The 20628-nt window shown below is 52.1% G+C and overlaps 1 protein-coding gene across 3 annotated transcripts; it reads left to right on the top strand.

Annotated features, from left to right (window-relative positions):
* Positions 1–1025: 1025 nt before the first annotated feature.
* SLC25A41 (solute carrier family 25 member 41) lies at positions 1026–19729 on the top strand. 3 transcript variants are annotated; one of them, XM_055103885.2, is made up of 9 exons: positions 1026–2537; positions 4499–4541; positions 4627–7475; positions 8750–8905; positions 10828–10980; positions 11158–11265; positions 18263–18430; positions 18514–18661; positions 19204–19729. In XM_055103885.2, exons 3-9 carry the CDS (start codon positions 7269–7271, stop codon positions 19374–19376), a joined length of 1113 nt encoding a protein of 370 aa, XP_054959860.1. In that variant the 5' UTR covers positions 1026–2537; positions 4499–4541; positions 4627–7268; the 3' UTR covers positions 19377–19729. The 3 variants fall into 3 exon arrangements, 2 of the variants coding, with proteins under 2 accessions (XP_054959860.1, XP_063456833.1); XR_008622125.2 differs by lacking the exon at positions 1026–2537 and having other exon boundaries at positions 2556–7475; positions 19204–19463; positions 19611–19729; XM_063600763.1 differs by lacking the exon at positions 1026–2537 and having other exon boundaries at positions 2564–4782.
* The last annotated feature ends 899 nt before the right edge of the window (positions 19730–20628 follow it).

The following is a 20628-nucleotide window of genomic DNA, read 5'->3' as shown; positions in this document are numbered from 1 at the left end:
TCTGGGTCCCCAATCCCTCTGCCCAGTCCCTCAATGTTGAAACCTCATCTCTTGAAGGCAGACCCTGATATTCCAAGGCACTGAATCCCAAGCCCTTAATCCCTGGTTTCTGATCTGAATCTTCCAGGCGCCGGGTCCCAAATGTTCAGGCCCCAAGTCTAGATCCTGGCAGCCCAGTCACAGAGTATCCCACACACACTGGTGCCCAGAGCCGGCTTCTCATGACATGAAATTGCATGGTCGAGGGAGTCTGTGGGGAAGGAAGCTCAGGTCCTGGGTGCAGCCTGCACGGATGCTGGATTCCCCCTCACCCCACCTCTGCATGGCCAGCCCTGTGGGGAAACTGTTCCCTGGAACCACTCCACTCCCTGCATCCCCACACTTCACTGCGTCTTCCATCCCCCTCCCACCTTCTAGGCGAATAGTCCCCAGAGCTGTGTTCCTCCAAGGGGTCCGAGGAATCACTCACTCCTGGAGGCTGGCAAGGAGACAGTCTGAGGCCAGGGACACATGAAGGGATGTCCCCACCCCAGCACTATCAGGGCCTCCCCAGGCTTCCAGAGTTGAAAGCCAGGAGAAAATCGGCAAAGACCACCCTTCCCTAAACCCAAGCACCCAATGATGCAAAAAACAAAAACAAAAAAAACCCGCCAAATCCCCAAATTCATTCCAGATCTATTTTTCTACCAGAGAGAGGAGCAAAGTCCTCCTCCCCTACGCCCTTACATTCTGCACTTCATAGTTGGATTCTGAGCTTAGGATCATCTGGAGACCCCGTGGAGGGACTTGGAAAGGGGAACTGGGATTTGGGGAGGGGCTGGAGGACTTCCGCACGCTTCCACCTCCTTCGACCTCCACTGCGCCCCACCTCCCTGCCTGTGTGTGTTATTTCAAAGGAAAAGAACAAAAGGAATAAATTTTCTAAGCTCTTTTATTGTGGTTTTTACTGAAAAGGGGGTGGGTGGCTATGGGACCACCTTAGTCTACCCCTAGGGAAGGGACAAGGGGCTGCTTCCCAACACCCACGGTTCCAAGAGCCGGGAAATGATTCCCTCTTTGAGCCTCAGTTTACACATCTATCAAATGGGAGCAGGGGAGGGAGTCCCTGTTTATAACCCCTTCTAAATTTTCTGGGCTTTATTATTTGTATTTATTTATTTATTTTTGAGATGGAGTCTCACTCTGTTGCCCAGGCTGCAGGGCAGTGGCACGGTCTCAGCTCACTGCAACCTCTGCCTCCCGGGTTCAAGCAATTCTCCTACCTCAGCCTCCTGAGTAGCTGGGATTACAGGCACCCACCACCACGCCCGGCTAATTTTTTGTATTTTTAGGAGAGACAGGGTTTTACCATGTTGGCCAGGCTGGTCTCGAACTCCTGACCTCAAGTGATCCACCCGCCTCAGCCTCCCAAAATGCTGGGATTACAGGCGTGAGCCACCACGCCCGGCCTCTGTATTTTTTTTCAAATTACAAATTTCAATTTTTTTTCAAATTATCCTTTTCCTAGGGCTGCCAGACCAAATTATCACAAACAGAATGGCTTAAAACAATTTGTGTGTCTGTGTGTGTGTGTGTGTGTGTGTGTGAGAGAGAGATAGGATCTCACTCTGCAGCCCAGGTTAGAGGATAGTGGTACAATCGTACCTGACTGCAGCCTCGAATTCCTGTGCTCAAGCGATCCTCCCACCACAGCCTCCTGAGTATCTGGGACCACAGGGACCGCAGGCACATGCACCATTATGTCCAGCTAATTTATTTTTGAGACAGGGTCTCGCTCTGTCGCCCAGGCTGGAGTGCAGTGGTGCGATCTCGGCTCACTGCAGCTTACACCTCCTGGGCTCAAGTGATCCTCCCACCTCAGCCTCCCAAGTAGCTAGGACTATAGGCAACCGCCACCATGCCCAACTAACTTTTTGTTTGTTTCTGTGCTTGCTTGTTTGTTTGTGATGCAGTCTCGCTCAGTCGCCCAGGCTGGAGTGCAGTGACACGATCTCGGCTCACTGCCACCTCTGCCTCCCAGGTTCAAGCAATTCTCCCACCTCAGCCTCCCAAGCAGCTAGAACCACAGGCATATGCCACCATGCCTGGCTAATTTTTTGTTTGGTTGGTTGGTTTTTTGTTTTTGTTATTTTTGAGATGGGAGTCTTGCTCTTGTTTCCCAGGCTGGAGTACAGTGGCTCGATTTCGGATCACTGCAACCTCTGCCTCCCAGGTTCAAGCGATTCTCCTGCTTCAGCCTCCAGAGTAGCTGGTATTACAGGTGTGCACCACCACACCTGGCTAATTTTTATATTTTTAGTAGAGACCAGGTATTCCCATGTTGGCCAGGCTGGTCTCGAACTCCTGACCTCAGGTGATCTGCCCACCTCAGCCTCCCAAAGTGCTGGGATTACAGGTGTGAGCCACCGTGCCTGGCCTAATTATTATTACTTCTTTTTTGTGGAAATAGGATTTCATCATGTTGCCCAGGCTCATCTCGAACTCGTGGGGTCAAGCAATTCGCCAGCCTTCAGCCTCCCAACGTGCTGGGATTACAGGTGTGAGCCACATGGTCCTTGGTGTTCCTTGGTTTATGATAGACTCATCACTCCACTGCCTGCCTATCTTCATACTGTATGCTCCCTTATGTGTGTCTGTGTCTCTCTGCCCAAATTTCCATCCTTTTTTTGAGATGGAGTTTCGCTCTGTTTCCCAGGCTGGAGTGCAATGACGTGATCTCGGCTCACTGCAACCTCCGCTTCCCGGGTTCAAGTGATCCTCCTGCCTCAGCCTCCAGAATAGCTGGGATTACAGGTGCACACCACCACAACTGGCTAATTTTTGTATTTTTAGTAGAGATGAGGTTTCACTATGCTGGTCTTGAACTCCTGACCTCAAGTGATCCACCCACCTCGGCCTCCCAAAGTGCAAATTCCAGGTTTGTTTGTTTTTTTTTTTTTTTTTTTTTGGAGTGCAGTGGCACGATCTCGGCTCACTGCAAGCTCCGCCTCCCGGGTTCATGCCATTCTCTTGCCTTGGCCTCCCAAGTAGCTGGGACTACAGGCACCCGCCACCACACCCAGCTAATTTTTTTTTTTGTATTTTTAGTAGAGATGGGGTTTCACCGTGTTAGCCAGGATGCCTCCCAAAGTGCTGAGATTATAGGCATGAGCCACCGCGCCCGGCCTTTTTTTTTTTCTGAGATGGAGTCTTGCTCTGTCGCCTAGGCTGGAGTGCACTGGCGCAATCTTGGCTCACTGCAAGCTCTGCCTCCTGGGTTCATGCCATTCTCCTGCCTCAGCCTCCCGAGTAGCTGGGACTACAGGCACCCGCCACCATGCCCAGCTAATTTTTTGTATTTTTAGTAGAGACGGGGTTTCACCATGTTAGCCAGGATGGTCTTGAACTCCTGACCTCGTGATCCGCCTGCCTCAGCCTCCCAAAGTGCTGGGATTACAGGCGTGAGCCACTGCGCCCGGCCGATTCCATGTCTTGTAAGGACAGCAGTCATCGGATTAGGGCACCCCCCCCAATCCAGTGTAACCTCATTTTAATTTGATTATATCTACAAAGACCGTATTTCCAAATAAGGTCACATTTGCAGGTTACTGGGGTTAGGGCTTGAACACATCTTTTTGGGGGACAAAGTTCAACCCACAATGAGTAATTCAAATTTATTGTAGAAAAAATAGAAAATTCAGGGTGGGTGGGGTAGCTCATATCTGTAAACCCAGCACTTTGGGAGGTCGGGGTGGGAGGATCGCTTGAGGCCAGGAGTTTGAGACCAGCCTGGGCAACACAGTGAGACCCCATTTCTACAAAAAATTTTTCAATTAGCTGGGCATGATGGCATATACCTGTAGTTCCAGCTGCTCAGGAGGCTGAGATGGGAGGATGACTTGAGCCCAGGAGTTTGAGACCAGCCTGGCCAACATGGTGAAACCCCGTCTATACTAAAAATACAAAAATTAGCCGGGCATGGTGGCGCATGCCTGTGATCCCAGCTACTCGGAAGGCTGAGGCAGGACAATCACTTGAACCCGGGAGGTGGAGGTTGCAATGAGCCAAGATTGGTCCATTGCACTCCAGCCTGGGTAACAGAGCAAGACTCCATCTCAAAAAATAAAAAAATAAAAGGCTGGGTGCAGTGGCTCACGTCTATAATCCTAGCATTTTGGGAGGCCGAGGCGGGTGAATCACCTGAGGTCAGGAGTTCGAGACCAGCCTGGCCAACATGGCAACCCCGTCTCTACTAGAAGTACAAAAATTAGCCGGACGTGGTGGCGGGCACCTATAATCCCAGCTACTCAGGAGGCTGAGGCAGGAGAATTGCTTGAACCTGGGTGGCAGAGGTTGCAGTGAGTCGAGATTGTGCCACTGCACTCCAGCCTGGGCAACAAGAGCAAAACTATGTCTCAAAGAAAAAAAAAAAAAGACACTGTCGCTGCCATCCTGGTTATTGGTTATATGCTCTCTCTCTCTCTCTCCCCCTTTCTCATAACATTTGCTCTGGAGGAAGCCGGTGGTCATGCCATGAGCAGCCTTATGGAGAGGACCATGTGGTAAGGAACTCAGCCAATAGCCATGTAACTGAGCTTGGAAGAGGATCTTGCTGTCCTGGCCAACATCTCACTGCAATTCTCTCAGTTGAATTCCCTGGATAGTCCAAGCTTTGTGGATCCCTCCACCGGAACAACTGGATCCCAGTACCTGAATCCTGAATCTTAGACTCTTATACTTCAAACACTGATCACGGGAACACCCGGCTCAGCGGCTCCTGAGTTCCTAATGCTCAGAACATGGGTGAGATGATAAATGTTTGTTGTGTTAAGCTGCCAACCTTTGGCGGGGGGGGTAATTCGTCACATGGGAACAGCTGGCTAATACATATATACCTACGTGTATATGATTTTGTCAGGTTTTTTTTTTTTTTTTTTTTTGGTTTGGTTTTGGTTTTGGTTTTGGTTTTTGAAACAGGGTCTCACTCTGTCCCCTCCCCAGGCTGGAATGCAGGGGTGCAATCATGGCTCACTGCAGCTTCAAACTCCCAGGCTCAGGTGATGCTCCCATCTCAGCCTCCGGAGTAGCTGGGACCACAGGCACACACCACCATGCCTGACTACTTTTTTTGTTTTTTACAGACTGGGTCTTACTCTGTCACCCAGGCTGGAGTGCAGTGGCACAATCATAGCTCACTGCAGCCTCTAATTCCTGTGCTCAAGGGAGCCTCCCCCTTCAGCCTCCCAAGTAGCTGGGACTACAGGTGCACATGACCACACCTGGCTAATTTTTTAAAATTTTTGTAGAAAAATTTCTTACTTTGCTGCCCAGGCTGGTCTTGAACTCCTGGACTCAAGTGATCCTCTCGCCTCAGCCTCCTGAGTAGCTGGGATTACAGGTATGCACCACCACACCCAGCTAATTTTCGTTATTTTTAGTAGACACGGGGTTTTATCATGTTGGCCAGGCTGGTCTCAAACTCCTGACCTCAGGTGATCCGCCTGCCTTGGCCTCCCAAAGTGCTAGAATTACAGGTGTGAGCCACCACGCCCAGCCAAAAATAATTTTTAAAAGTTAGCCGGGCGTGGTGTCCGCACCTGTGTTCCTAGCCACTTGGGTGGCTGAGGTGGGAGAACCACCTGAACAGAGAGGTCAAGGGGATTGACCTTAAGTGTGCCACTATACTCCAGCCTGGGTGACAGAGTGAGACCATCTTCCCATCAGCTGTTTAGCAACCTTAATTCTTTTTTTTTTTTTTTTTGAGACAGGGTCTCGCTCTGTCACCCAGGCTGGAGTTCAGTGGCAAGATCTCAGCTCACTGAAGCCTCTACCTCCCAAGCTCAAGCAACCCTCCCACCTCAGCCTCCTGAGTAGCTGGGACCACAGGCATGGACCACCATGCCCAGCTAATTTTTGTATTTTTTATAGAGACAGGGGTCTGGCCATGTTGCCCAGGGTGGTCTTGAACTCCTGGGCTCAAGTGATCCACCTGCCTTGACCTCCCAAAGTGCTGGTATTATAGGAATGAGCCACGGCGCCCAGCCTAGCAAAGTTTTGTTGTTGTTGTTTGTTTGAGATGGAGTCTCGCTCTGTTGCCCAGGCTGCAGTGCAATGGCTCAATCTCGGGCCACTGCAACCTCTGTCTCCTGGGTTCAAGCAATTCTCCTGTCTCAGCCTCCAGAGTAGCTGAGATTACAGGGGCATACCACCAAACCTGGCTAATTTTTGTATTTTTAGGAGAGACTGGGTTTCACTATGTCGGTCAGGCTGGTCTCAAACTCCTGACCTCAGATGATCTGCCAACCTCGGCCTCCCAAAGTGTTGGGATTACAGGCGTGAGCCACCACATCAGGCCTAGCAACCTTATTTGTATCTGCAAACTTAATTCCCCTTTGCCATGTAACAAATGTAAGTCAGCCCAGGCTGCTATAAGGAAACACTAAAGAGCGGGGTCTGAAACTGCAGACATTTATTTCTGGAGGCTGGGAAATCCAAGGTTAAGGTGGCTGGCTAGCTCAGTTCCTGCTGAGGGATTTCTTCCTGCCATGCCTTCTTGCTGCGCCCTCCCATGGCAGACAGAGAGAGAGAAAGAGCTCTGGTTTGTCTTTTCCTTATAGGGAACTAATTCCATCTTGCAGGGGCCATCCTCATGAGTTCACCTAACCCTGAGGACCTCCCAAAGGCCCTGTCTCCAAATTCCAACCCACTGGGAAATAGGGCTTCAACATAAGAATTTTGCGGCTGGAAGCAGTGGCTCACGCCTGTAATCCCAGCACTTTGGGAGGCTGAGGTGGGTAGATCACGAGGTCAGGAGATCGAGACCATCCTGGCTAACACGGTGAAACCCCGTCTCTACTAAAGAATACAAAAAATTAGCCGGGCGTGGTGGCGGATGCCTGTAGTCCCAGCTACTCGGGAGGCTGAGGCAGGAGAATGGTGTGAACCCCAGAGGCGGAGCTTGCAGTGAGCCGAGATAGCGCCACTGCACTCCAGCCTGGGAGACTGAGCGAGACTCCGTCTCAAAAAAAACGATAATAATAGTAATTTTGACAGGACACAATTCAATTTATAACGATAACATATTTATTGGTTTGGGGGATCGGGAGGTGGATACTTGGGGGAAAGGGGCCATCACGCTGCCCACCACACCCAGGAAGGTCACAGGGGCGTTTGTGACTTCATCCTCCTCTTGGTCCCCCACACAATCCTCCCACTAGACACTCCTGCATGGTAGCTGGAGCAGCAAACAACTGCTTAGGGATTTGAAGCCAGGTGTCCTAACTTCCTCCATGGGTGCTCAGCCTGGGGAACCTCAGAACACTTGCTCTAGTACCCAGACACTGTTTAGGAGGGTCAAGACCTTACTCATCAAAGCCCCGCCTCCCCCCCAACCTCCGCCTCCACCCCCATCCTGGAACCCTGGCCGTACACACGTGTATGGGTACGCGTTTGGCCACATGCATGACAACAACCTTGAACATCTCCCGTCACAGCAGGTGAGTTTAGGAAACACCAGTGTTCCGGCACCTCTGGTCAGGACTACAGGGAGAGGCCAGGCTACCCACGCCCTCTACAGGCCCACTCCCCTGCTAGCAGACCTAGAATTCCACCTTGAAGCAGGGCGGGGCAGGGAGGCAGGGTGCGATGGCTCCACGCATGTAATCCCAGCACTTTGGGAGGTTGAGGTGGATGGGTCACTTGAGGACAGGAGTTCAAGACCAACCTGGCCAACATGCCGAAACCCTATCTCTACTAAAATTACAAAACTTAGCCAGGCATGGTGGTTGGCGCCTGTAGTACCAGCTACTCAGGAGGCTGAGGCAGGAGAATCGCTTGAACTCAGGAGGTAGAGGTTGCAGTGAGCCCAGATCTCATCACTGCACTCAAGCCAGAGCAACACAGCGAGATTCTGTCTCAAAAAATAAGAATAAATTAAGAGTCTAGATATAGTCCTAATTACATTTGTATTCCTCCTTGGATCCTCCAAGAGTAACTTAGAGAGTCTATATTACATTGGCTGGGTGTGGTGGCTCACACCTGTAATCCCAGCACTTTGGGAGGCTGAGGCAGGTGGATCACCTGAGGTCAGGAGTTCAAGACCAGCCTGGCCAACATGGTGAAACCCTGCCTCTATTAAAATAATACAAAAATTTGCTCGGCACGTTGGCACTGTAATCCCAGCTACTGGGGAGGCTGAGGCAAGAGAATCACTTGAACCCAGGAGGCGGAGGTTGCAGTGAGCCGAGATCACACCATTGTCCCTACTTGGGAAGCTGAGACACGAGAATCGCTTGAACCAGGGGGACAGCGGTTGCAGTGAGCCAAGATCACACCACTGTACTCCAGCTTGGGCGATAGAGTGAGACTCTGTCTAAAAAAAAAAACAAAAACAAAACAAAAAAAAACCAGGGGGGAGGGTCGAATCACTTGAGGTCAGGAGTTAGAGACCAGCCTGGCCAACATAGTGAAACCCATCTCTACTAAAAAAAAAAAAATTAGTCAGGTGTGGTGGTGCATGCCTATAATCTCAGCTACTCAGGAGGCTGCGGCAGGAACTGCTTGAACCTGGGAGGTGGAGGTTGCAACGAGCTGAGATTGTGCCACTGCACTCTAACCTGGGCAGCAGAGCAAGACTCCGTCTCAAAAAAAAAAAAAATGCAGACTTGGGGGAACAGGGTGGGTCTTTCACCAGGTGGGTGCCCTAGATGTGTGTCTGGGGAAGGTGCCCCAACCTGGCTGAGGATGAGGGAGGGCCGGGTCTGCCCTGCAGGTGCTGGACACAGGAGAGCAGCTGATGGTCCCCGTGGAAGTCCTGGAAGTGGATAACAAGGAGGCCTTGTGGAAGTTTCTACTCTCAGGAGCTATGGCCGGGGCGGTGTCTCGCACGGGCACGGCACCTCTGGACAGAGCCAAGGTGTACATGCAGGTTTGTGTGGCTTGGGGGGAGGACGGGACCCAGCGCTGGAGCCACTGGGGAGAATGTGGGGTGAGGACAGATGGAGTTGACGTGGATGCAGTTCAGGATAGGAGTGCTGGCTGGAGTTGGGCTGTCCTGGACTAGCTGAGATTGAGCTTGTGGATGGTGATGGAGCTGGTGTGGACACGGCTTGGAGTCAAGTTTGAGGAGTTGAGAGAACTTGCCAGGGACAGGGACCAATGCTGGGCCAAGGTGGGGCTTGGAGGTCAGGGAATTGGGGATGGGGTCTTTGGATGAGTTTAAAGACAAGGTAGGGGCCAGGCGCAGTGGCTCATGCCTCTAATGCCAGCACTTTGGGAGGCCCAGGGGAGGTAGATCATCTGGGGTCAGGAGTTTGAGACCAGCCTGGCCAACATGGCGAAACCATGTCTCTACTAAAAATACAAAAAAATTAGTCGGGCATGGTGGTGCGTGCCTGTAGTCCCAGCTACATAGGAGGCTGAGGCAGGAGAATTGCTTGAACCCAGAAGATGGAGGTTGCAGTAAGCCGAGATTGCATCACTGCACTCCAGCCTGGGCAACAGAGTGAGACTCTGTCTCAAAAAAGAAAAAAAAAAAAAGGCAACATAGGACTGGAGCTACCTCAAGCAGGATATCTCACACCCATAGTCTCAGCTGCTCAGGAGGCTGAGGCAGGAGGATTGCTTGAGCCCAGGAGTTGGAGGCTGCAGTGAGCCATGATCATGCCACAAACTCCAGCCTGGGTGACAGAGCGAGATCCCTGGCTGAAAAAATAAACGGGTGCAGTGGCTCACTTTGGGAGGCCAAGGAGGGAGGATTCCTTGAGCTTAGGAGTTTGAGACCAGCTGGGCAATATAGTCAGACCACGTCTCTACAAAATAATAATTAATTAATTAATTAAATAAAAATTTAAAAAGGAGTCCGGCATGGTGACTCACACCTGTAATCCCAGCACTTTGGGAGGCCAAAGTGGGAAGATCGCTTGAGCCCAAGAGTTTGAGACCAGCCTGGGAAACATAGTAAGACCCCATCTATACAAAAAATTTTTACAAAATTAGCCTGCCATGGTAGCACGCACCTGTAGTCCCAGCTACTTGGAAGGCTGAGGTGGGAGGATCACTTGAGCCTAGGAGTTTGGGGCTGCAGTGAGCTGTGATTGCACCACTGCATTCCGGCCTGGGCAACAGAACAAGATCCTGTCTCGAAAACATAAACAAACAAAAAAACAAGAAAGAAAAGAAAAAGAAGGCCAGGCGCGGTGGCTGATGCCTGTAATCCCAGCAATTTGGGAGGCCAAGGTGGGCGGATCACCTGAGGTCAGGAGTTCCAGACCAGCCTGGCCAACATGGCAAACCCTCATCTCTACTAAAAATACAAAAATAAGCCAGGCGTGGTGACACGAGCCTGTAATCCCAGCTACTCGGGAGGCTGAGGCAGGAGAATCGCCTGAACCTGGGAGGCGGAGGTTGCAGTGAGCCGAGATCCCCCGACCGCACTCCAGCCTGGGCGACAGAGTGAGACTCCGTCAAAAAAAAAAAAAAAGGAAGGAAGGGAGGAAGGAAGGGAGGAAGGAAGGGAGGAAGGAAGGGAGGAACAGAGGAAGGGAGGGAGGGAGGGAACAAAAAGGGAGAAAGAAAGGAAAGGATGGAAGGAAGAAAGAGAGAGAGAAAAAGACTGAGGAGATGAAGAGGAGGGGTGAGGTGGGAATGTAGGTTGATGTTGGCTTTGGGTCAGGGTTGCGTGCGATTCTAGAACTGGCCGGGGAAGGAGCTGAAGAAGGAATGGGGATGGGATGGGGATGGGTTGGGGTTGGGTGGCTTGGGAGGTCCCGGTGGGGCTGCGCTTGGGGCAGGGATGGGGACGGAGACAGAGGCGAGCAGGGGCTCCTCCAGGGTCCTCCCTCCACCCAGGTCTACTCCTCCAAGACAAACTTCACCAACCTGCTCGGGGGGCTACAGAGCATGGTCCAGGAGGGCGGCTTCCGCTCCCTGTGGCGGGGCAACGGCATCAACGTGCTCAAGATTGCTCCTGAGTATGCCATCAAGTTCTCCGTATTCGAGCAGGTGGGGAATGAGGGGTCTGCTTCCCGCAGCTCAAGCCCAAACCCCTCCCATGCCCCCAAAACTCCAGGCCCTTGTTCAAGCACACACTCACCCTCCAGACCCCAGGCCTCTTCCCTGCGCGGGTTTTGTGTCGGAGGGTGGCTGACTTCTCTCTCACCCTCCTCTCTCCTCTCCCAGTGCAAGAATTACTTCTGTGGAATACAAGGGTCTCCGCCCTTCCAGGAACGTCTCCTTGCTGGCTCCCTGGCTGTGGCCATCTCCCAGACCCTCATCAACCCCATGGAGGTAAGAGAACATGTGCCCCGCAGGTGAGGAAACGCCGTGGAAATTAGTTCCCCACGTTGCTGGGGCTACTTCCTCTTCCTCCTTTCTCCCTCCTCCTCTCTCCTCCTCCTTTCTCCTTCCTCCTCTCTCCTCCTCCTCCTTTCTCCTTCCTCCTCTCTCCTCCTCCTCCTTTCTCCCTCCTCCTCTCTCCTCCTCCTCCTTTCTCCCTCCTCCTCTCTCCTCCTCCTCCTTTCTCCCTCCTCCTCTCTCCTCCTCCTCCTTTCTCCCTCCTCCTCTCTCCTCCTCCTTTCTCCCTCCTCCTCTCCTCCTCCTCTCTCCTCCTCCTTTCTCCCTCCTCCTCTCTCCTCCTCCTCCTTTCTCCCTCCTCCTCTCTCCTCCTCCTCCTTTCTCCCTCCTCCTCTCCTCCTCCTCCTTTCTCCCTCCTCCTCTCTCCTCCTTTCTCCCTCCTCCTCTCTCCTCCTCCTCCTTTCTCCCTCCTCCTCTCTCCTCCTCCTTTCTCCCTCCTCCTCTCTCCTCCTCCTCCTTTCTCCCTCCTCCTCTCCTCCTCCTCCTTTCTCCCCTCCTCCTCTCTCCTCCTCCTCCTTTCTCCCTCCTCCTCTCCTCCTCCTCCTTTCTCCCCTCCTCCTCTCTCCTCCTCCTCCTTTCTCCCTCCTCCTCTCTCCTCCTTTCTCCCTCCTCCTCTCTCCTCCTCCTCCTTTCTCCCTCCTCCTCTCTCCTCCTCCTCCTTTCTCCCTCCTCCTCCCCTCCTCCTCCTCCTTTCTCCCTCCTCCTCTCTCCTCCTCCTCCTTTCTCCCTCCTCCTCTCTCCTCCTCCTTTCTCCCTCCTCCTCTCTCCTCCTCCTCCTTTCTCCCTCCTCCTCTCTCCTCCTCCTTTCTCCCTCCTCCTCTCTCCTCCTCCTCCTTTCTCCCTCCTCCTCTCTCCTCCTCCTTTCTCCCTCCTCCTCTCCTCCTCCTCTCTCCTCCTCCTTTCTCCCTCCTCCTCTCTCCTCCTCCTCCTTTCTCCCTCCTCCTCTCTCCTCCTCCTCCTTTCTCCCTCCTCCTCTCCTCCTCCTCCTTTCTCCCTCCTCCTCTCTCCTCCTTTCTCCCTCCTCCTCTCTCCTCCTCCTCCTTTCTCCCTCCTCCTCTCTCCTCCTCCTTTCTCCCTCCTCCTCTCTCCTCCTCCTCCTTTCTCCCTCCTCCTCTCCTCCTCCTCCTTTCTCCCCTCCTCCTCTCTCCTCCTCCTCCTTTCTCCCTCCTCCTCTCCTCCTCCTCCTTTCTCCCTCCTCCTCTCTCCTCCTCCTCCTTTCTCCCTCCTCCTCTCTCCTCCTTTCTCCCTCCTCCTCTCTCCTCCTCCTCCTTTCTCCCTCCTCCTCTCTCCTCCTCCTCCTTTCTCCCTCCTCCTCCCCTCCTCCTCCTCCTTTCTCCCTCCTCCTCTCTCCTCCTCCTCCTTTCTCCCTCCTCCTCTCTCCTCCTCCTTTCTCCCTCCTCCTCTCTCCTCCTCCTCCTTTCTCCCTCCTCCTCTCTCCTCCTCCTTTCTCCCTCCTCCTCTCTCCTCCTCCTCCTTTCTCCCTCCTCCTCTCCTCCTCCTCCTTTCTCCCCTCCTCCTCTCTCCTCCTCCTTTCTCCCTCCTCCTCTCTCCTCCTCCTTTCTCCCTCCTCCTCTCTCCTCCTCCTCCTTTCTCCCTCCTCCTCCCCTCCTCCTCCTTTCTCCCTCCTCCTCTCTCCTCCTCCTCCTTTCTCCCTCCTCCTCTCTCCTCCTCCTCCTTTCTCCCTCCTCCTCTCTCCTCCTCCTCCTTTCTCCCTCCTCCTCCCCTCCTCCTCCTCCTTTCTCCCTCCTCCTCTCTCCTCCTCCTCCTTTCTCCCTCCTCCTCTCTCCTCCTCCTCCTTTCTCCCTCCTCCTCTCTCCTCCTCCTCCTTTCTCCCTCCTCCTCTCTCCTCCTCCTCCTTTCTCCCTCCTCCTCTCTCCTCCTCCTCCTTTCTCCCTCCTCCTCCTCCTTTCTCCCTCCTCCTCCCCTCCTCCTCCTCCTTTCTCCCTCCTCCTCTCTCCTCCTCCTTTCTCCCTCCTCCTCTCTCCTCCTCCTCCTTTCTCCCTCCTCCTCCCCTCCTCCTCCTCCTTTCTCCCTCCTCCTCTCTCCTCCTCCTCCTTTCTCCCTCCTCCTCTCTCCTCCTCCTTTCTCCCTCCTCCTCTCTCCTCCTCCTCCTTTCTCCCTCCTCCTCTCTCCTCCTCCTCCCCCTCCTTCCTCCTTTCTGCCTCCTCCTCCCCTCTTCTCTCCTCCTCCCCTCTTCCTTCCTCTCCTCCTCCCCTCTTCTCTCCTCCTCCCCTCCTCTTCCTTCCTCTCCTCCTCCCCTCCTCTTCTCCTCCTCCTCCCTCCTTTCTCCCTCCTCCCCCCTCCTTTCTCCCTCCTCCCCCCTCCTTTCTCCCTCCTCCCCCCTCCTTTCTCCCTCCTCCTCCCTCCTTTCTCCCTCCTCCTCCTTCCCTCCTTTCTCTTCTTTTCTCCCACTTCTCCCTCCTCCCCTTCACTTCCTCCTCCTCCCCTCCTTTCTCCCTCCTCCTCTTCCCCTCTTTTCTCCCTGCTCTCCCTCCTCCCTTTCACCTTTTCCTCCTCCTCCCCTCCTCCTTTCTCCCTCCCTCCCCTCATCTTTTCTCCCTCCTCCTCCTCTCCTTTCTCCTCCTCTATTCTCCCTCCTCTCCCTTCTCCCCCTTCACTTCTTCCTTCTCCTTCTTTCCTTCCTCCTCCTCCTCTCTTTTCTCCCTCCACCTCCCTTCCTCCTTTCTCCCTCCTCCTCTCTCCTCCTCCTCTTTTCTCCCTCCTCCTCTCTCCTCCTCCTCCTTTCTCCCTCCTCCTCCCCTCCTCCTCCTTTCTCCCTCCTCCTCCCCTCCTCCTCCTTTCTCCCTCCTCCTCTCCTCCTCCTCCTTTCTCCCTCCCCCTCTCTCTTCCTCCTTTCTCCCTCCTCCTCTCTCTTCCTCCTTTCTCCCTCCTCCTCTCTCCTCCTCCTCCTTTCTCCCTCCTCCTCTCTCCTCCTCCTCCTTTCTCCCTCCTCCTCCCCTCCTCCTCCTTTCTCCCTCCTCCTCTCCTCCTCCTCCTTTCTCCCTCCTCCTCTCTCTTCCTCCTTTCTCCCTCCTCCTCTCTCTTCCTCCTTTCTCCCTCCTCCTCTCTCCTCCTCCTCCTTTCTCCCTCCTCCTCTCTCCTCCTTTCTCCCTCCTCCTCTCTCCTCCTCCTCCTTTCTCCCTCCTCCTGTCTCCTCCTCCTCCTTTCTCCTTCCTCCTCTCCTCCTCCTCCTTTCTCCCTCCTCCTCTCCTCCTCCTTTCTCCCTCCTCCTCTCCTCCTCCTTTCTCCCTCCTCCTCTCCTCCTCCTCCTTTCTCCCTCCTCCTCTCCTCCTCCTCCTTTCTCCCTCCTCCTCTCTCCTCCTTTCTCCCTCCTCCTCCCCTCCTCTTTCCTCTCCTCCTCCTCCCCTCCTTTCTCCCTCCTCCTCCCCGCCTCTTTCCTCTCCTCCTCCTCCCCCTCCTTCCTCCTTTCTGCCTCCTCCTCCCCTCTTCCTTCCTCTCCTCCTCCCCTCTTCTCTCCTCCTCCCCTCTTCTCTCCTCCTCCCCTCCTCTTTCCTCTCCTCCTCCCCTCCTCTCTCCTCCTCCCCTCCTCTTCTCTCCTCCTCCTCCCCTCCTTTCTCCCTCCTCCCCCCTCCTTTCTCCCTCCTCCCCCTCCTTTCTCCCTCCTCCCCCCTCCTTTCTCCCTCCTCCTCCCCTCCTTTCTCCCTCCTCCCCCTCCTTTCTCCCTCCTCCCCCCTCCTTTCTCCCTCCTCCCCTCCTTTCTCCCTCCTCCTCCCTTCCTTTCTCCCTCCTCCTGTCCTCCTCTTTTCTCCCTGCTCTCCCTCCTCCCTTTCACCTTTTCCTCCTCCTCCCCTCCTCCTTTCTCCCTCCTCCTCCACTCCTCCTTTCTCCCTCCCTCCCCTCATCTTTTCTCCCTCCTCCCCCCTCCTTTCTCCCTCCTCCCCCCTCCTTTCTCCCTCCTCCCCCCTCCTTTCTCCCTCCTCCCCCCTCCTTTCTCCCTCCTCCCCCCTCCTTTCTCCCTCCTCCCCCCTCCTTTCTCCCTCCTCCCCCCTCCTTTCTCCCTCCTCCCCCCTCCTTTCTCCCTCCTCCTCCCCTCCTTTCTCCCTCCTCCTCCCCTCCTTTCTTCCTCCTCCCCCCTCCTTTCTCCCTCCTCCTCCCTTCCTTTCTCCCTCCTCCTCCCCCCTCCTTTCTCCCTCCTCCCCCCTCCTTTCTCCCTCCTCCTGCCCTCCTTTCTCCCTCCTCCTCCCCTCCTTTCTCCCTCCTCCTCCCCTCCTTTCTCCCTCCTCCCCCCTCCTTTCTCCCTCCTCCTCCCTTCCTTTCTCCCTCCTCCTCTCCTCTTTTCTCCCTGCTCTCCCTCCTCCCTTTCACCTTTTCCTCCTCCTCCCCTCCTCCTTTCTCCCTCCCTCCCCTCATCTTTTCTCCCTCCTCCTCCTCTCCTTTCTCCTCCTCTATTCTCCCTCCTCTCCCTTCTCCCCCTTCACTTCTTCCTTCTCCTTCTTTCCTTCCTCCTCCTCCTCTCTTTTCTCCCTCCACCTCCCTTCCTCCTTTCTCCCTCCTCCTTTCTCCCTCCTCTCCCTCTTGCCCCTTTACCTCTTTCTCCTCCTCTCCAATCTCCTCCTCCTTTCTATAAATTTATATATGAATATATTATATATAACATATATACATATATAACATTTTCATAAATTTATATATGTATATATTATATACAACATATATCATATATAACATATATATGATATATATATCATATATAACATATATATGATATATATATCATATATAACATATATGATATATATATCATATATATAACATATATGATATATATATCATATATGTTATATATATGATATATATATCATATATATAACATATATATATGTTTCAGGCCAAGGTGTCTGGCCTGAAAATTTATATATAACATATATATGATATATATATCTCATATATAACATATATATGATATATATATCATATATATAACATATATATGATATATATATCATATATATAACATATATATGATATATATATCATATATAACATATATATGATATATATATCATATATAACATATATATGACATATATATCATATATATAACATATATATGACATATATATCATATATATAACATATATATGACATATATAACATATATGATATATATCATATATATAACATATATATGATATATAACATATATATGATATATATATCATATATATAACATATATATGATATACATATCATATATATAACATATATATGATATATATCATATATATAACATATATATGATATATATCATATATATAACATATATATGATATATATCATATATATAACATATATATGATATATATATCATATATATGTTATATATATGATATATATATCATATATATAACATATATATGATATATATATCATATACATATATATATAAATTTTCAGGCCAGACACCTTGGCTCATGCCTGTAATCCCAACACTTTGGGAGACTGAGCTGGGAGGACTGCTTGCTTGAGCCCAGTTTGAGACCAGCCTGGGCAATATAGCAAGACCCCATCTTTACTGAAAACAAAAATCAGCCAGGTGTGGTGGTGCATGCCTGTAGTCCCAGCTACTCAGGAGGCTGAGGTGGGAGGAGCACTTGAGCCCAGAAGGTCGATGCTGCAGTGAGCTATGATGGGACACAACTGCACTCCAGCCTGGGTGACAGAGGGAGACCCTGTCTCAAAAAAATATATATATATATGTTTTATATATAATATACACATATATTATATACCTTACTTATTATGTAAATATATATTGTACATATAACATGTATATATTATATATAATTAAATAATTTAATGTATCTAATTATATAATTACATTTATTATATACTATGTAATATAAAAATATATAATGTCTGCATGTTATGTATAATATATGCATAATGTATAATAATACATATATAATATGTATATATACTATATATATGTATACATATATATTTTCATTTCTCATCTGTGGACCGGAAACCCTCCTTTTTTTCTTTTTTTTTCTTTTTTTTTTTTTTTGAGAGTCTCACTCTGTCACCCAGGCTGGAGTGCAGTGGCACGATCTTGACTCACTGCTCACTGCGACCTCCACCTTCCGGGTTCAAGCGATTCTCCTGCTGGGATTACAGCTGCCTGCCACCACACCCAGCTAATTTTTGTATTTTTAGTAGAGACAGGGTTTCGCCATGTTGCCCAGGATGGTCTCAAACTCCTGACCTCAAGTGTTCCACCCACCTTGGCCTCCCAAAGTGCTGGGATTACAGGCATGAGGTACCGCACCCGACCTAGGGTTCACTCTTAATCTAACAGTTCTATGGGTTTTGAGGAATGTATAATGACTTGTATCCACCATTGTAGTATCTTACGGAGTAGTTTCACTGCCCTAGGAAGGCCCTGTTTTCTACCTATTCACTCTCTTTCTTTCCCCTCAATGTTTGATCTTTTTGCCATAAAGTTTTGCCAGCTGTCTTCAATTTTTGAGGCTTGAGGGCATGTTTTCTCGCCTCCCTTCCCTGTTATTCTTAATCAGTTTTCCAGGCTGTTCTCCCATGTTGATGTTTCCATATACATCTTATTTTTATTTTATTGATTTTTTTGTAAAGATGGGGTCTCGCTATGTTGCCCAGGCTGGTCTCGAACTCCTGGCCTCAAGCGATCCTCCCGCCTCAGCCTCCCAAAGGGCTGGGAAGACAGACGTGAGCCTTCTTCCCTCACTCTCTTGGCCTTTGCCAGCATTTGTGCTTCAGAACTCAAAATTCAGAGAGCATTCCATGGAATCTGACAGATCCGGGTCTGAAACCCAGCTCTTTGCCTTCCTGAGCCTCATTTTCCTTGTTTGTAGGGTGGGGACAATGGCTACCCCGAGGGTCATTGACAGGATTCAATCAAATGAGCTGCCTTGTTCCCCGCCATCCCCAGGTGCTGAAGACGCGGCTGACCTTGCGTCGGACGGGCCAGTACAAGGGGCTGCTGGACTGCGCCAGGCAGATCTTGCAGCGAGAGGGCACCCGCGCCCTTTACCGCGGCTACCTGCCCAATATGCTCGGCATCATCCCCTATGCCTGCGCCGACCTGGCTGTCTATGAGGTATGGGTCCTGCAGAGGGGGTGGCAGGGGTGGCCGGAGCCCAGGCTCCTAGTGAGCTTTCTCCTGGCCCCCTTCTCTTGCAGATGCTCCAGTGCTTCTGGCTGAAGTCAGGCACGGATATGGGGGACCCCAGTGGCCTGGTCAGTCTGTCGTCTGTGACGCTATCCACGACCTGTGGCCAGATGGCCAGCTACCCACTGACTCTGGTGCGCACAAGGATGCAGGCCCAAGGTCAGCCTGTCCCCAGAGGCCACCATGCATGCCCCTTCCCCGCCCCACCCTGTCTGTCTCAATTTTCTCATACCCCAAAACTGAGTCCGGCACCCTCCGTGTCTGATCCCAGCCCACTTTTGATAACTTTCGAGACTGCGTCTCAAAAATATATATATATAAATTAGCCAGGCATGGTAGTATGGACCTGTGGTCCCAGCTACTTGGGAGGCTGAGGCTGGAGGATCCCTTGAGCTCTGGAGGTCGAGGCTGCAGTGAGCTATGATCGTGCCTCCGCACTCCAGCCTGCGCAACAGAGAGAGACCCTCTCCCCACTCCCACCCCTCAAGAAAATTTCCTAAAATTAATCCTGATAACTTCTACTCAGAAACTCCCCCACTCCTCCTCAAACTGACCAATTTCCTCTAAGACTCTTCAAAACTCTTTTCCTACTGACCTCTGGGGCCCCTACCCGTGGCTTCAGCACCTGTCCGCAACATTCCAGACTCCTAGGAGGCCCAGTCATCTCTGGCCTAGTCCTGATCTTGCCTGTGTCCCTGCAGATACCGTGGAGGGCTCAAATCCCACCATGCGCGGAGTCCTCCAGCGGATCCTGGCCCAGCAGGGCTGGCTAGGGCTGTACCGAGGCATGACCCCCACGCTACTGAAGGTCTTACCAGCAGGTGGCATCAGCTATGTGGTGTACGAAGCCATGAAGAAAACTCTGGGCATATAGGCTGTGAGCTGGACGACACAGCCTAGGCAGAAATGGGACAGGAGGACCTGATGACCCCTGGCCCCAAAGAGCCCTCGAGGCCTCAAGGTTCAGGCCCTGGGGCAGTTTTTGGTGGCAAAAGCAGGCTGGGGGTGGGGGTGGGGCTCTGGGTCAGAAGATTCCTGAAGCTGGGGTTGGTGGTGGGCGGAGGGGGGGCAGTGCTGGGTCAGAAGACTCCTGGGACTCCCTCCCCAGGGTGCAGCCTGAGACAAGAAACGTGGACTCCAGTCTGGCCCCTTGTAGGTCGTCCTGGCTCCAGGGCGAAATGGTGAACGTGTCACACAACAAGGAATAAAGAGATGGTTTTTGCTGAACGTGTCTGGATACTTGGGCCTAGGAGTGGAACTGGGTGCATGAGATCCCTGGACCCAGTAGGGGAGCTGGGGACCTTGGGCCTCTGGGTCCTGAATGGGAATTTGTGTCCAGGAGAGGAAGTGAGGACCTAGGATAGGAGCTTGAGGCTTGGATCCCAGGGCCTTAGGCGAAGGGAGTGAGGGGTGTCAAGTGAGGGGTGTGATCGAGGCTATGATCCCTCGATCCCGGTTGTTGGAACGGTTCTGGACTCGTGAGTGGGGCTGGTTCCTTGAGTCCTGCAAGAGAACTGGACGCTCTAGATGGGGGGTCGAGAGAGAAGGCCCGGGGGATCCCGAGTTTCCTGCTTTCCGGCCTCCCCACCTCCGGAAGCGCTCGATCTCTAAGTCTTCAAGCGGGCCACGTGCCGGGCATACCCAACCAGGCTGCCGGTGAGCTAACCCAGACATCAGGCCTGAGTTCGGGCAGCCGATTGCCACCGCCCACGTCGGCTGCCATTCACTACAGTTCCCGCTAATCCCCTCGCTGTCTGGTGGCCGACTCCGCCCCAATGCAGCGGCGCTTCCACTGGCTCCCACCAAAACTGGGCGCTTTGATTTCCTTCATTCCCATTTGTCCAGACCAGTGTCAGTCACCGAACACCCACCCATGTCGCTCAGCCATTGGCTTAGAAGTCAGGGATAGAAAAGGATTCTGGTTAACAAGGGAAGCAATTAAAGTCCAAAGCCAACCTCATCACCCAGAACTCGTCAGGGATTGGATTAATTGACTGCCCATCTTTACAAGCACCACCTCTCACGTGCATTCATTGGCTTGTGTCCACGACGATCAAACCTAACGCCCACCCAGCCGGTCCATAGGAGTCTTCCTCTAGGCCCGGCCTTACAGTCCACGTGACTCT

This window comes from Pan paniscus, chromosome 20 (genome assembly GCF_029289425.2).
Source record: "Pan paniscus chromosome 20, NHGRI_mPanPan1-v2.0_pri, whole genome shotgun sequence".
Classification (NCBI taxonomy): Eukaryota; Metazoa; Chordata; class Mammalia; order Primates; family Hominidae; genus Pan; species Pan paniscus.
This window is presented reverse-complemented; position numbering and strand designations above follow the sequence as displayed.

Excerpts from the sequence above, each read along its gene's own strand:
- SLC25A41 (XM_055103885.2), top strand. The coding sequence starts at position 7,269 with ATGGGTGCTCAGCCTGGGGAACCTCAGAACACTTGCTCTAGTACCCAG. Across the intron at positions 7,476-8,749 it reads AACATCTCCCGTCACAGCAG|GTGCTGGACACAGGAGAGCA; the intron begins GTGAGTTTAGGA and ends TCTGCCCTGCAG. Across the intron at positions 18,431-18,513 it reads CCGACCTGGCTGTCTATGAG|ATGCTCCAGTGCTTCTGGCT; the intron begins GTATGGGTCCTG and ends CTTCTCTTGCAG.